Raw genomic sequence first — 12,496 nt, 5'->3', positions numbered from 1 at the left:
TGAAAGGAGAAAGTGTTCCATTTGTGTTTGTTTTGTTATTTCTCTGCCCCTCCTCTTTCTTACCCTCTGGCTGGACAGTGTGCCCAGCCCTGACTCTGAGGACTGCAGGAAATTGAAAACTGGAGCTGGTTGTTCCTTGGACCACCCCCAAACAGGTTTCCTGCATTTATTCTGAATGCTGTTTAAATAAGAGGGTGTGACTGCCTTACTTAAGCCCCTGAGCCCAGGGTGTTGAGCATTGGACCTTACCAGACGAGAGCAGAGCCATGAAGCCTCTCTTTGGCTTGGTGGTGCTTCTCTCCATTTCTCTTTTGACTAATGCAGCACCTCCAACCTGCTACTCAAGGATGCTAAATCTAAGCAAAGAAATCATGGATTCCTTTAACACACTGCAGAATGAGGAGCCCTGGGTAAGTTTTTGTATTATTGATGCTGATATTTTAAGAGTTTCCATTTCTTCCTCAGAAAAATTAGGCAATTGGATTCAGTGATCTCTAAGGTACTTTTCCAATCTAACATCTTATGTACTAAAGTTCTTTCCATCTTTAACATTCTGTGTTGCAAGATACCTTCCAACTCTAATAATAAACATGGATAATTATATAAATGTCCTTTCCAGCTCTAACATTCTATTTTCTAAGATTCCTTCCAGCTTTAACAATCCGTGTTCTACATTCCTTTTCAGCTCTAACATTCTGTATTTCAAGATCCTTAGCACTAACATTTTAGGTTCTAAGATCCTTTCCATCACCAACATTCTGCATTCCAAGATTCCCTCACGGGTCTAAAAATCTTTGTTCTCTTCTCTAAGTTCCTTCTCAGGCCTAAAAGCATATGTTCTAAGATTCACTTCAGCCCTAACAAACTATCTTTTATGTTACAAGGCTCCTTCTAGCTCTTAATTCTATGACCCTATGAAAGGCTGCCTTGTAAAATCTGTTATGTCCCCCAAGGATATTTAATAATAAATAGTCTGTTTTCCTTACTTCTAGGAACCCTGTGTGGAGAGTCTGCCAAAACTTTATTTGGATATACATGTAAGTTAATTCTTTCTCAAATCCAAACATTAGTAGTTGGAGGCACGTGCATGTAGAAGGATCAGGGAGGGGGGGAATAAGAAAAGAACTACTGTTGTTATGATGATGATGATGATGATGATGATGATGATGATGATGATGATGATGAAGGGTTTGACTGGAGATGATAGCTCATAGACCGTACAAGGATGGAGCTGAAAAGAATTTGGAAATATCATTTCAGCAAACAATCACTGTGAAATGCAGATCAGTGTAGGAAAAAAATATGAGGGGAACTGAAGAAATGGAAAGTGGGGTACATAATGAATAAACATAGTATAGTTGAAAGAGCATAGAAACAGGATACATGAGTTCAATCCTATTCTGGGTTTTATCGTTGTATGCTTTGGAGAAAACTCCTTAACACAAACCTCAGTTTCATCATCTATAAAATAGGCATAATGTTTTCATTACTTATTTCACATAGCTTGCCTACATGCACATATGCCTAGAGAGGAGTCCTGGGTCTTGAATTACAAAACCTTTGTGCTATTTTGATGCTTAATGTCATAATAAGATCAATTCTAGAGTAGAAATTTACTACATTTCACACAAGGATAATAAAGTAGTAAAGTAGGACTTAAAACTTAGGTTCTCTGAATGAATCAGTATCTTTCTGTAACACCACCTAAAGAAAAAAGTCATCTAAATGCAAAATTATATCTAGAAAAAGACAGAAGAATGTTGCTAGAATTTTCTAAGTAAGAATTGTCTATTTTCCCCATTTAAAGCAAGGTATCATCCACATTCCTGTTGTTATCTACAAAATAGCATTTTACTATTGCTCCAAAAATAATGGATTCTGGGCAATATGACTGGTAAAGTCAGGGCAGAAGTAATCATAGCAATAATAAATTTGGGGTCCATTTTATTGTGAGTACATTATCTGAGGAAGAAGTAGAGATTGTTAATTGTCAAATGTTTGGACTAGTCACCATAAGGAATACAAAGATTTACCAAGTCCATCTTAGTACCCAGAGAAACCAATCTGGTAGATAACACTCATACAGAAATAATTATAATACAAGGCCTAATAGCAAGGTTCAATAAAATTCATATAGGCATATTACTTATAATATGTATTTCTATGGTTATAAATATAAAGCTTATATCAGATTTCTTTCTGTCAGGGGAAAGGGGAGGGAAGGGAGGGAGGGGAAAAGATTATAAAACTCAAAACCTTGCAAAAAAATGATTGGTAAAAACTATTGTTACATGTAGTTGGAAAAACAAAAAAAATTAATTTAAAAAATATTTAGGAAACATCTTCAGGTGAAATAATGTTAGTTACAGGGGATAGTCCATTCCATAGGAACAGTGTTAGAAATGGAACAATGACCAACTGATGTTACTAGTGGAGTTTTAATGTGGTCAGTTGGTCAACAACAATTTGCTATGTATCAGGCACTGTGTGCTAAATGCTGAGGATACAAAGAAAGGCAAAAAAATGGTCCCTGATCTTAAGGGGTTTACATACAGTCTTAAACTGGAAAATAGCATACAAACAACTGACAATGCTATTAGTCATATGGAAATACACAAAGAAATGAGCTTAGAGAGAGAGAGGTATTTTCAGATTTTGCTTGTTCTCTAGTTAAATCTATAGACAAAGTCATTCACTACTGGTAAAACCATTCCTTACTTGGGTTACTAAGGCAAATCATTTAAGTATTGACAATCAAGTTTCTAAATATTTTATCTAAAATTTGTCTGTTCTCTGAGATGGTTTGAGGTTCTCACCAATCAAAAGGTGGTGTTCTGGGAGTGAGAGTTACATGGTCCTTCTGCTGTGTTATATTAATACAGTTGCTTAAAGTGATGGCCTCCAGGCTGGTCTCCTTTAACTATCATCTGGTGGCTTAGCTGTGTAGATGAACAACCCAACCACTGATGGTGAGGCTTCACTGAGATATCAGGCTTGTAGCCAAAGAGCCTTTCAGAGTTAAGTGACTTTCAGGACTGAGGGAGTATAAACATTGGGATCTGGACCAGGGAGTTTCAATGAGTTAGTTAATCAACATGCACTCATTTTTTGCTTAGACTGAGCACTGGCTATAGTTTTGTGTTTCTACTACTACAAAAGAAAAGCAGCAATTGCTCTTCCCCAAGACCTTTGAAAACAAAGAAATCACTTAGCATTGATGAGTATGATTAGGTCCTGCCACAGTCTGTTCAATGAGCTCTTAGAGGTAAGAGAAGAAGAGAAATTGTAAAATATCATGATGGTGGTGAACATGGCTTCTCAAGCAATCTTAATGTGTATTAAATCAATCTAGCACCCATCAACAATTACTCTATGTATCAGGTAAACATAATAATCAGCATAATAATAAACACATTTCAAGGCTCTCATTCCACCTTAGTTCCTATATTGTCTGATATTGTAGTCAATACTACCCAAATTCATAATTTCAATTTCATTAAACAAGAATTGATTGGAAACATACTATATACAAAGCATTGTTCTAAACAATGAGAGAGGTAAAAAAAAAAAAGAACAGAGTTCATAGATTAAAGGTGATAAAACAAATAAACAAATAATTATAATATAAATTAGCAAGTGTTGATTAAACATTCACCATATACAAGGCTATCTCATTAAAAAATTAAAAAAAGGTGGGTTACAACACCATGTTGAAGGAGATATGACAGATATGGTATATGACAATATGACAGAATGGTCAATGAACAGTACTGGTCATGAAATCAGGAAGACTTGACTCTAAGTCCCAATTCTGATACCTATAACCCCTGTGACAATAGACAAGTCACTGAACCTCTGTCAACTTCAGAATCTTCATCTGCCAAATGGGAATAATTAATCATAACAACAACAATAACACTTCTATGGTACTTTGCAAAACACTGTCCATGTTCTCTCACTTGGTCTTCACACAATTTCATGTGGTGGCTGCTATCATTATCATCATTTTACACAAAAGGAAACTGAGGCAGAGAGAATTTGTAATTTGAACAAAGACAGTTAACATCTAAGATAGAACTCTAACTCATATTCCTGACTCCAAACCAACGACTTAACATTGTGCTTCCTAGCAGCCTCTAAGAGTGATAACTGACATTTATATTGCATTTTAAAATTATTTAATTATTGCATTCAGAAAAACTCAGAGATCACCAAAAACTCATTCATTTTACATATGAGTTACATTTATTTATCCAAGGTTACAGCTAATTCAAAGTGGCAAAGTCATAAAAAACCCCTTCAAGGGAAGGGGACATGACTGATTCCTACCTTAGGTGAAGATTCCTTTGAACTATTTTTTATCTGCTTCCTGACCCAGGAAGTCTACCAAGAGTTTAGAACTGAGCTTTCTAAGTAAGCAGTATATGATAGAGAGCCAGGTGTGGGGTCATGACAACCAGATTCATGTCTACCTCTAAACACATCCTGGTTGCATGACTCTAAACAGGTCAGCCTCTCAGGGTTCCAGACAACTCCCTAAAAATCATAAGCTAAAGAGGTGTCAATTGACATTGATGAAAGAATTTCCCTCACCAGGGAATCCAGCTTCTATTGCTGTCACATAAAATAAGGTTTTGCAAAGCCCATTATATATTATATATAGTCATTTTAACCTCATTATATAGCCCAAAGAGGTAAGAATGACAGTTAATATCACTTTCATTTTGTAGACAAGAAAGCTAAGATCAGACAAGTTAAATGACTTGGTTGGGGTCTCACAAGTCACAAGAAGTGTTCAAAGTAGAATTCAAACTCAGCTCTTTCCAGCTACAGGTCCAGTACTGTATCTACTAAGCCATGCTGCTTCTACTACTCCCCACCTGGATACCATGGGGATAGATAATAAGACAGTGAGAATACTATGTTTTCCATCTGAAAGCAAAATAAATATCAGGAGGGGGAAATCAAATAATTTCTGGCTAGATACAACAGAGATATTATGGAAGAGGTGTCATTTAAGTGGACCTTGAAGGACAAGTAGAATTCTGCAAATAGAAATTCTGGGGAGGAAATATAGAATCAGTGGCTGATTGATGGCATTGTCATTAAGTTAGTGACAAATTAAATTAATGACAGTAGTTGTCATTAAATTAATGACAATTTTAAGAAGAGAAAGAATCCCAAGATAGGTCCCAAGATAAAACAGAAAAAAAATTATTAAGGAATCGAGTTCCAGATATTTTTCATTATTGGAGAACATTATAGGCAGGAGAAACTTGTATTTGAATTCTAAAACTGATATTAGTGTGACCCAAGGTCAAATCTCTGAGCCTCAGTTTCCTCAACTATAAAACAGGGATAGCAATATCTACCTTTTAAGATTATTGTATCAAATGGAATAATACACGTGAAACATTTGTGAATACTACAGTCCTAGATAAATGTCTATATTATTCTCACTAAACATCTTCCTTCACAAAAAAAATCTACTTAAACCTTTAGAACAAATACTATTAGCACTATTTTTACAAATTATGAGACTGAGGCATGGAGAATTTGAGTAGCAAAGTCACATAAGCAATCAGTTAATATTGGAGCTCTGACTGGAATTCACATCTATTGTTCCCTAGTTCACTTCTCTATGTCGCTGGTGAATCATGTCTGACTTTCTATGACCCCATTTTGGGTTTTCTTGTCAAAGATCCTGGAGTGGTCTGTCATTGTCTTCTCCAGTGTAATTTAGATATGAAGAAACCAAGGTAAACAGGGTGAAGTGACTTGCTCAAGGTCACATTGCTGGTAAGTGTCTGAAACAGGATTTAAACTCAGAAAAATTAGTCTTTCTGAGTGCAGGATGGATATTCTATCCATTGCACCACCTAATTATCCCCTCAATCCTCTTTATATTACTCCATTGTTCACACATATGCCAGCAGTATTTTCTATGTAAATATAAAGTGGAGAATAGGTATAATACCAGAGAAGAAAAAAATAAATGTATCATAGTTCCTTGAACATGGTAGGTGCTTTTTGACCTACTCTATGTCCTTCACAAAAAAAAACAAACAAATAAATAAATAAATAAAGTCACTTCTTTCAATCAAAGAACTTTTATACTCTTCTTTTCTACTGTCATTCTGTTTCTTCTATCATATACCATCCTACACTTTCAGAATTACTGTGTGCTTGCCAAACTACGGGACTTCATAGCATCACCCAGGTGTCGGAAAGTTGCTCAAGTAGGTGCCTTGAAAGACAAAGTCAGAAAACTGTACACCATCATGAACTCATTCTGCAGAAGGGTATGTTAATGTCCTTAAATACTTCTTTCATTTGAATCATTTATCAAATAGTGACTTAGTTCCTGCTATGTGTGAGACCCTGAACTAAAAACCTACTATGGAATATGTGATAAAATATAATCCCTTCTTGAATACAGATTATAATCTATTGAGGACAACAAGCAAAATACCCATAAAAATAACCATCAGTAAAAAACAAATATAGTAACTCCCCAATGAGTATAGAAATGCTCAAAAGAAGCAGAGATCTCTGTCAGTAGGGGCAATTAGGAAGAGGTAGGCTTGGAGCTGGATCTCCTCGGGATCCAGTAAGATACAGATGATAGGTGATGAGGTGAAAGGGGGATTCATGCAGGAGAGTAGTGGAGATAAGAATAGGGGCAGAATGTGGCAAGTCTTGAATGCTAAACTAATGAATTTTAACTCTATTACTTTAATCGGTAAGAACTATGGAAAGATTTGGAAGAGGATTATGGTAGGATAAAAACTGTGCTGCTGCTGCTGCTGATGATGATGATGATGATGATGATCTGGCAGAATAAATAGGGTAGATTAGAAAAGGAGAGAATGAAAGCAGGGAGACTAGTTCAAATGACATTGTAGCAGTCTGGTGACCAATTATATGGTCGGCATTAATGAGAATGGAAAGGAAAAGACAATAAAAAAAATTGTGAAGGACAGATAGGATTTTATAACTTATTGAGTGTACCAGGACAAAGAATTTTAGTATTATACATACTTCAGTATGTTGTTAGTTTCTCTGTTCTTTCAGACATTTTTGTTGATTAAACTGTGTAATTTAATAATATTTCTCAAATGTTGAAAAGATGCTTAAGTAGATGAGGGGAAGCAGGGGAAAGGAGGATTTTAAAATGATCTGAGGTTTCATTACTTTATTGTGAACTATGATCTGTGTTGTGATTATACCTAGAACACTTACAAGATCATTCAAGGCAGGGTAATTAATCTGATAGTACAGGAAGGTAGCAATTTTTACCATTAAGGCTGATGAAGGCACCAGACTCTGGAGTTGCTAGTATTCAGCTTATAAAAGAGAAGCTAACCCAGGCTTCTGGGCTGGTCTTCCTAAACTAACTCATCCTGCAGGACTGAGTTTGTTAAATGGAAGGGGAACAAGGGATGTAGTTGAAAATTCTATAGGATGGAGAATCTGGTCACCTAGGTGGCATTCCCTAAGTATTTAAGTATCTAAGTCTGTGTCCTTAGGGCAATTCTGGTGGGATCATCTAAACTGAAAACTGTCAGACATGTCAAAGTACAGCATTCACAAAAGGGCTGGATAATGGTCACCAGTGTGAATGGCAGCTACCTCCTTGGCAAGACCTTCTGGGCGCTCCTCTCTTCTAAATGTGTACCTGCAGTTAGACTGCCCCCTATCCCAGAATGGGATAGATGCTCTTGGGTTTCCTGAAGTCTCAGTCAATCCTCCCTGGATCTATAATGCTGGCTCTCATCTCTTATTTCTACAGGACTTGGTGTTCTTGTCTGATGATTGTGAGGCCCTGGAAAACCCTATCCAAACTCCCACAACTGCGAGATCCCAAGTTAGGTCAGAGCCGAAGGAAGTTCCCAAGATGTTTCCAATTACACCAGCTGCCAAAACCTCAACTGGCTAAAATTATGGAACCAACAGTGTGTGTATATGTGTGTCTGTGTGTCTGCATGTCTGTGTTTGTCTGTGTGTGTGTCTGTGTGTGTGTGTGTGTGTGTGTGTGTGTGTGTGTGTGTTATCTCCAACTTCGCTGTGTATTTTGCTATCTCCAGGAAACGAACAAGTCCATTGACTTACATGGAGAGCTGAATGTCAGAGCCGGGCTAGAAAACTTGTTTTTCATTGGGTATTTCTGCTGTTTCCATGTAGCCAGAAGGCCCTGATCTGTTTATTTGAACAGTAAGAATGAAATGCCAGATCTGTTTCTTCCTCATGAATAGCTAGCTTCATAGCAAGCAAATGAAGTGCTTTCATTATGAACCTAACTTGGTCAGAGCAAAAGTTCCTTCTGTTCTTGTAACAACTTTATTCACAACTAGGTAGACTCCCCCCCCCATGTGTTAGTCATAAGAGAAGACATAGATTCTTCAGTGAATATTTTTAAAAATATTATCTTTGTAATGTTCTTTGAATTTCTCTTGGTAGATTGTATATATAGAAATATTGTTCTTGAAGGAAGAACCCTTCTTTTCAAAACTAGTGAAAACCTTAATTAAAGATCACTTTTCACAGAGAAGCAATTATCTTCCTTGTGAAGCATCCAGTTGTCATGAATGTTCTCTTTTTTTGACAATTTTCTTTTAACTTGTGTTTATAAGAAAAAAATGTGAGGTCGTATGTTACTGTTCTAGGTCATGTTTTCAGTACATGAGGCTAAGTGGGGCTCTGATGCCACCAGGCAAGGCCATTGTTTCTTTATGCCTTTCAAGGATTGTTCATTATTTTTTCATTGCTTTGCCATGTGCTCTTTACTACTACTATTACTAGTCCTTCATGTCAAAGATGACCATACCACCAACCAACCAAATGATTGATATTTGTTCCATGTATCAGTGACAATCTGATGCAGCTCCATTATCTCTTCCATACTGTGGGGGTTAGGGGTACAGAGTCCCCATGATTTGTAACATTCATATAAAATATTTTGGCCCTCCCTTCAAACCAGAGAAATATGAATTATTTTTTTTCTTTTATGGAATTTTACAGTACCTTAACATAAAATTTAGGTTGTTTGGCATCATAGGCTCTGTGTCATTTGCTGGCTTTCATGTGTCATCTGCCCAAAACTCCCAAAAATTCCCATTTAATTTCTTATGCTGACCCACAATTTATTAAAATCATAATTAGATAAGTCATGATGTGAAAGGAATATCTGTACCTTTGTGGACAAGGTCCCACAGAAAAGATAAAGTAGGTATTGTGCTAAAGCAATAGCCTTTTGTTAGAGATTACTTTAATCTGTACAAGGAAAGATGCCTGAAATGGAGAAAAAAGGAATGCAAGAATATATCCAGATCAGTTATTGGAGAGACCAGGATGCCATTAGAGGAATCTCCAAAGAAATAGGATATGTCTGTAACTTAGTTGAGGTGAAGATAGAGTGCTGTGCAAGAAATGATCTATCCACAGCAAGAGGAAGAAAGGAACTGAATGATGCAATAAGAGACTTCCTCCAAACTGAGGCCCCAGGTAATACCAAGCTCTCTCCAATTACCCAGGCCACTGTGAACATAACTTGGTTGTACTAAGCAGTATAGAAGAGGTATTTTATAGGAAAGAGTGTTGTCTAACACAAGTATGTCCAATTGGTTTCCCACCTCTAATGTTATTACTAGATAGGTGATAAATAAGAAGCTGGTAGGTGTCAGAATGGAAGATTCTAGAGGAGTACAATATATACAAGCAGAATAAATATCTCTAGAGGGAAAAAAAGAACTTGCTATAAGAAACTAAACACACACAAAGAAGCAAATTAATATGGTAGTATAATGGTCAATAAAACCAAAGACCACTATCAGTGGAGTACAAATTCATAACCATTGATAAAACTGAAAAGCAATCTGCTAGAAATTAAGTTTAAACCAAGATCTAAGATATGCCACAATAAGCTCCAAATGGTTACATGCCTAGAGAACAAATGTCACATTATAAACAAATTAGAAAACTTCTCAAGAATATGGCTTAGGGACCAGTTCATGAACAGTTAAGAGATGAAACAGATCAAAGAAGATAAAATGAACAATTTGATTATATAAAATTTAAAAGTTGTTTTTTACACATAAAATCAATGCAGTTAAAAATGGAAGGGAAATCGTGGAAGAGGAAAAAAATCTTTGTAGTAAGTTTCTCCAGTAAAGGTCCAATATTCAAAATACATGTTACTAATTCACATAATTGCAACCAATTCCCAATAAATGAATGGACAATAAATATGAACAGTTTTCAAGGGAAGAAATCCAAGTTCTCTTCAGCCAGAAAAACAATATGCTCCAAATCACTAATAATTAGAGAAATGTAAATTAAAATGGTTCTAAGGTTCTGTTTCACACATATTATGTTAGTAAAGATGACAAAAAAAAGAAAATGGCAGTTATTGGAGAAGTTTTGAGAATACAGGAGCTGTGAGGTAGTCTAGCCATTCTGGAAAGTATTTGAGAACTTTGCCCCCTAAAGTCACAAAACTGTTTATATCCTTTGACTTAGTGATATGAGTACAAAACCCCAAAGAAGTCTAAGATTGAAGAAAAGGCTCATGTGTTAAAAAATTTTATAGTATTCTTTTTGTGATAGGAAAGAATTGTAAACAAAATTACTTGCTTAGCTATTTGAGAATAGCTGGACAAATTATGGTATATAATGTAATGAAATACTGTTATAGTATAAGAAATGTGAGAAGAGATGAGATTAGAAAAATCTGAGGGGCGGCTAGGTGGCATAGTGGATAAAGCACCGGCCCTGGAGTCAGGAGAACCTGGGTTCAAATCCGGTCTCAGACATTTAATAATTACCTAGCTGTATGGCCTTGGGCAAGCCACTTAACCCCATCTGCCTTGCAAAAACCTAAAAAAAAAATCTGTAAAAATTTGTTTGGCCTGATGTAAGGCAAGAGAAGAACCAGAAAAAATAAGTTATACAATGATTCAGCATTATAAAGAAAAATGCTTGGAAAGAGTGAAGAACTCAAATCAATGTGTTGACCACTTATGACACCAGAACACCAATTTGAAAATGTTCTTCCTTCTAACAGAGCGATGGTGGTTCTAAGGTGGAAAATGAAATATGCATGTTTGGATATGGCGAATTATGGATCTATTTTTACTGGATTGTGATTATTTGTTATGATTATTGTGTTTTTCCCTTTTATTGGTAGAAGAGGTTGTGGGGGAATGATGACTTACTGAAAGCATTGCCAAAGAAAAAAAGAAGAGGGGCAGCTAGGTGGAGTAGTGGATAAAGCACCGGCCCTGGAGTCAGTAGTACTTGCGTTCAAATCTGGTCTCAGACACTTAATAATTACCTAGCTGTGTGGCCTTGGACAAGCCACTTAACCCTGTTTGCCTTGCAAAAACCTAAAAGATAAAAAATAAATAATAGAAGATAATTGAAACATCTTAAAAATACAAAAAAGGGGTGGCTAGGTGATGTAGTAGATAGAGCACTGGCCCTGGAGTCAGGAGTACCTGAGGTCAAATCCAGCCTCAGACATTTAATAATTACCTAGCTGTGTGGCCTTAGGCAAGCCACTTAATCCCATTTCTTTGCAAAAAAAAAATAAAACTTTAAAAATACAAAAAAGGAAATAGAAGGCAGTTCAGAGGTTAATAAATCAGGAAGGAAAGTTTTGAAAATAACAACTTGAAAATTAGATATAATCACGTCAATATAAAGATATTGATATAAAATCAAAATGAAAGTAATATTGATTCATATTTTCACATATTCTCTCTTTTTCTGTTTATATGTCTTTTCCCTCTTGTGCTTTCTCTCCATGAAATTCAGAACAATTTTTTAAAGAAATAATAGAAACACAGAACGAGGATAACTTCAAGTTTGCACTTGAATAGATGGATGTCAAAAAGATTCATGTTAAACTTTAGTACTTTCCACAATGGTTTTTGGAGATGTTATGGCAAGCATTCTCCAAATGATAAATGGTCAAATGATGTATGTGATCAGACAGTTTTCAAGAGAAGATATCCAGGTAACCTGTAGCCATAAAAAATTGCTCCAAATCACTAATAATTAGAGAAATGCAAATGAAATATCTCTGAGGTCCTATCTCACATTTATTAGATAGGCAAAAAAAAGATAATTGTTCCATGAACTATATGAAGTCAAGCACAATATGTACTACCACTGGAAGTTGGTCCAGCTATTCTATAAAACAATTTGGAACTATTTCCCAAGTTGCCAACCTGTGCATATTCTTCAATTTAGTAATACCATTTCTTGGACTATACTTCTAAGATATAAAAGCAAGGGGAAAGGATATCCCTATATAAAATATTTATATTTATTGCAGCTCTTGAGGCAAAGAAACTAAAATGATATCCTCCAACAGGTAGATGGCTAAATAAATTTGGGTATATGAATCTGGTAGAAGATTATTTTACCATGAATATGATGAAAGGGATATTTTAAAGAAAACTAGAAAGACTTGCATGAACTGATGCAGAATGGA

The 12,496-nt window shown here is 35.8% G+C and overlaps 1 protein-coding gene across 1 annotated transcript; it reads left to right on the top strand.

Annotated features, from left to right (window-relative positions):
- Positions 1-259: 259 nt before the first annotated feature.
- CYTL1 (cytokine like 1) lies at positions 260-8,360 on the top strand. Its single transcript, XM_074227497.1, has 4 exons — positions 260-410; positions 993-1,037; positions 6,174-6,302; positions 7,793-8,360. The coding sequence occupies exons 1-4, from the start codon at positions 267-269 to the stop codon at positions 7,937-7,939; spliced, it is 465 nt and encodes a 154-aa protein (XP_074083598.1). The 5' UTR covers positions 260-266; the 3' UTR covers positions 7,940-8,360.
- Positions 8,361-12,496: the final 4,136 nt, after the last annotated feature.

The sequence above is a fragment of the Macrotis lagotis genome, chromosome 3, assembly GCF_037893015.1.
Source record: "Macrotis lagotis isolate mMagLag1 chromosome 3, bilby.v1.9.chrom.fasta, whole genome shotgun sequence".
NCBI lineage: Eukaryota > Metazoa > Chordata > Mammalia > Peramelemorphia > Peramelidae > Macrotis > Macrotis lagotis.
This window is presented reverse-complemented; position numbering and strand designations above follow the sequence as displayed.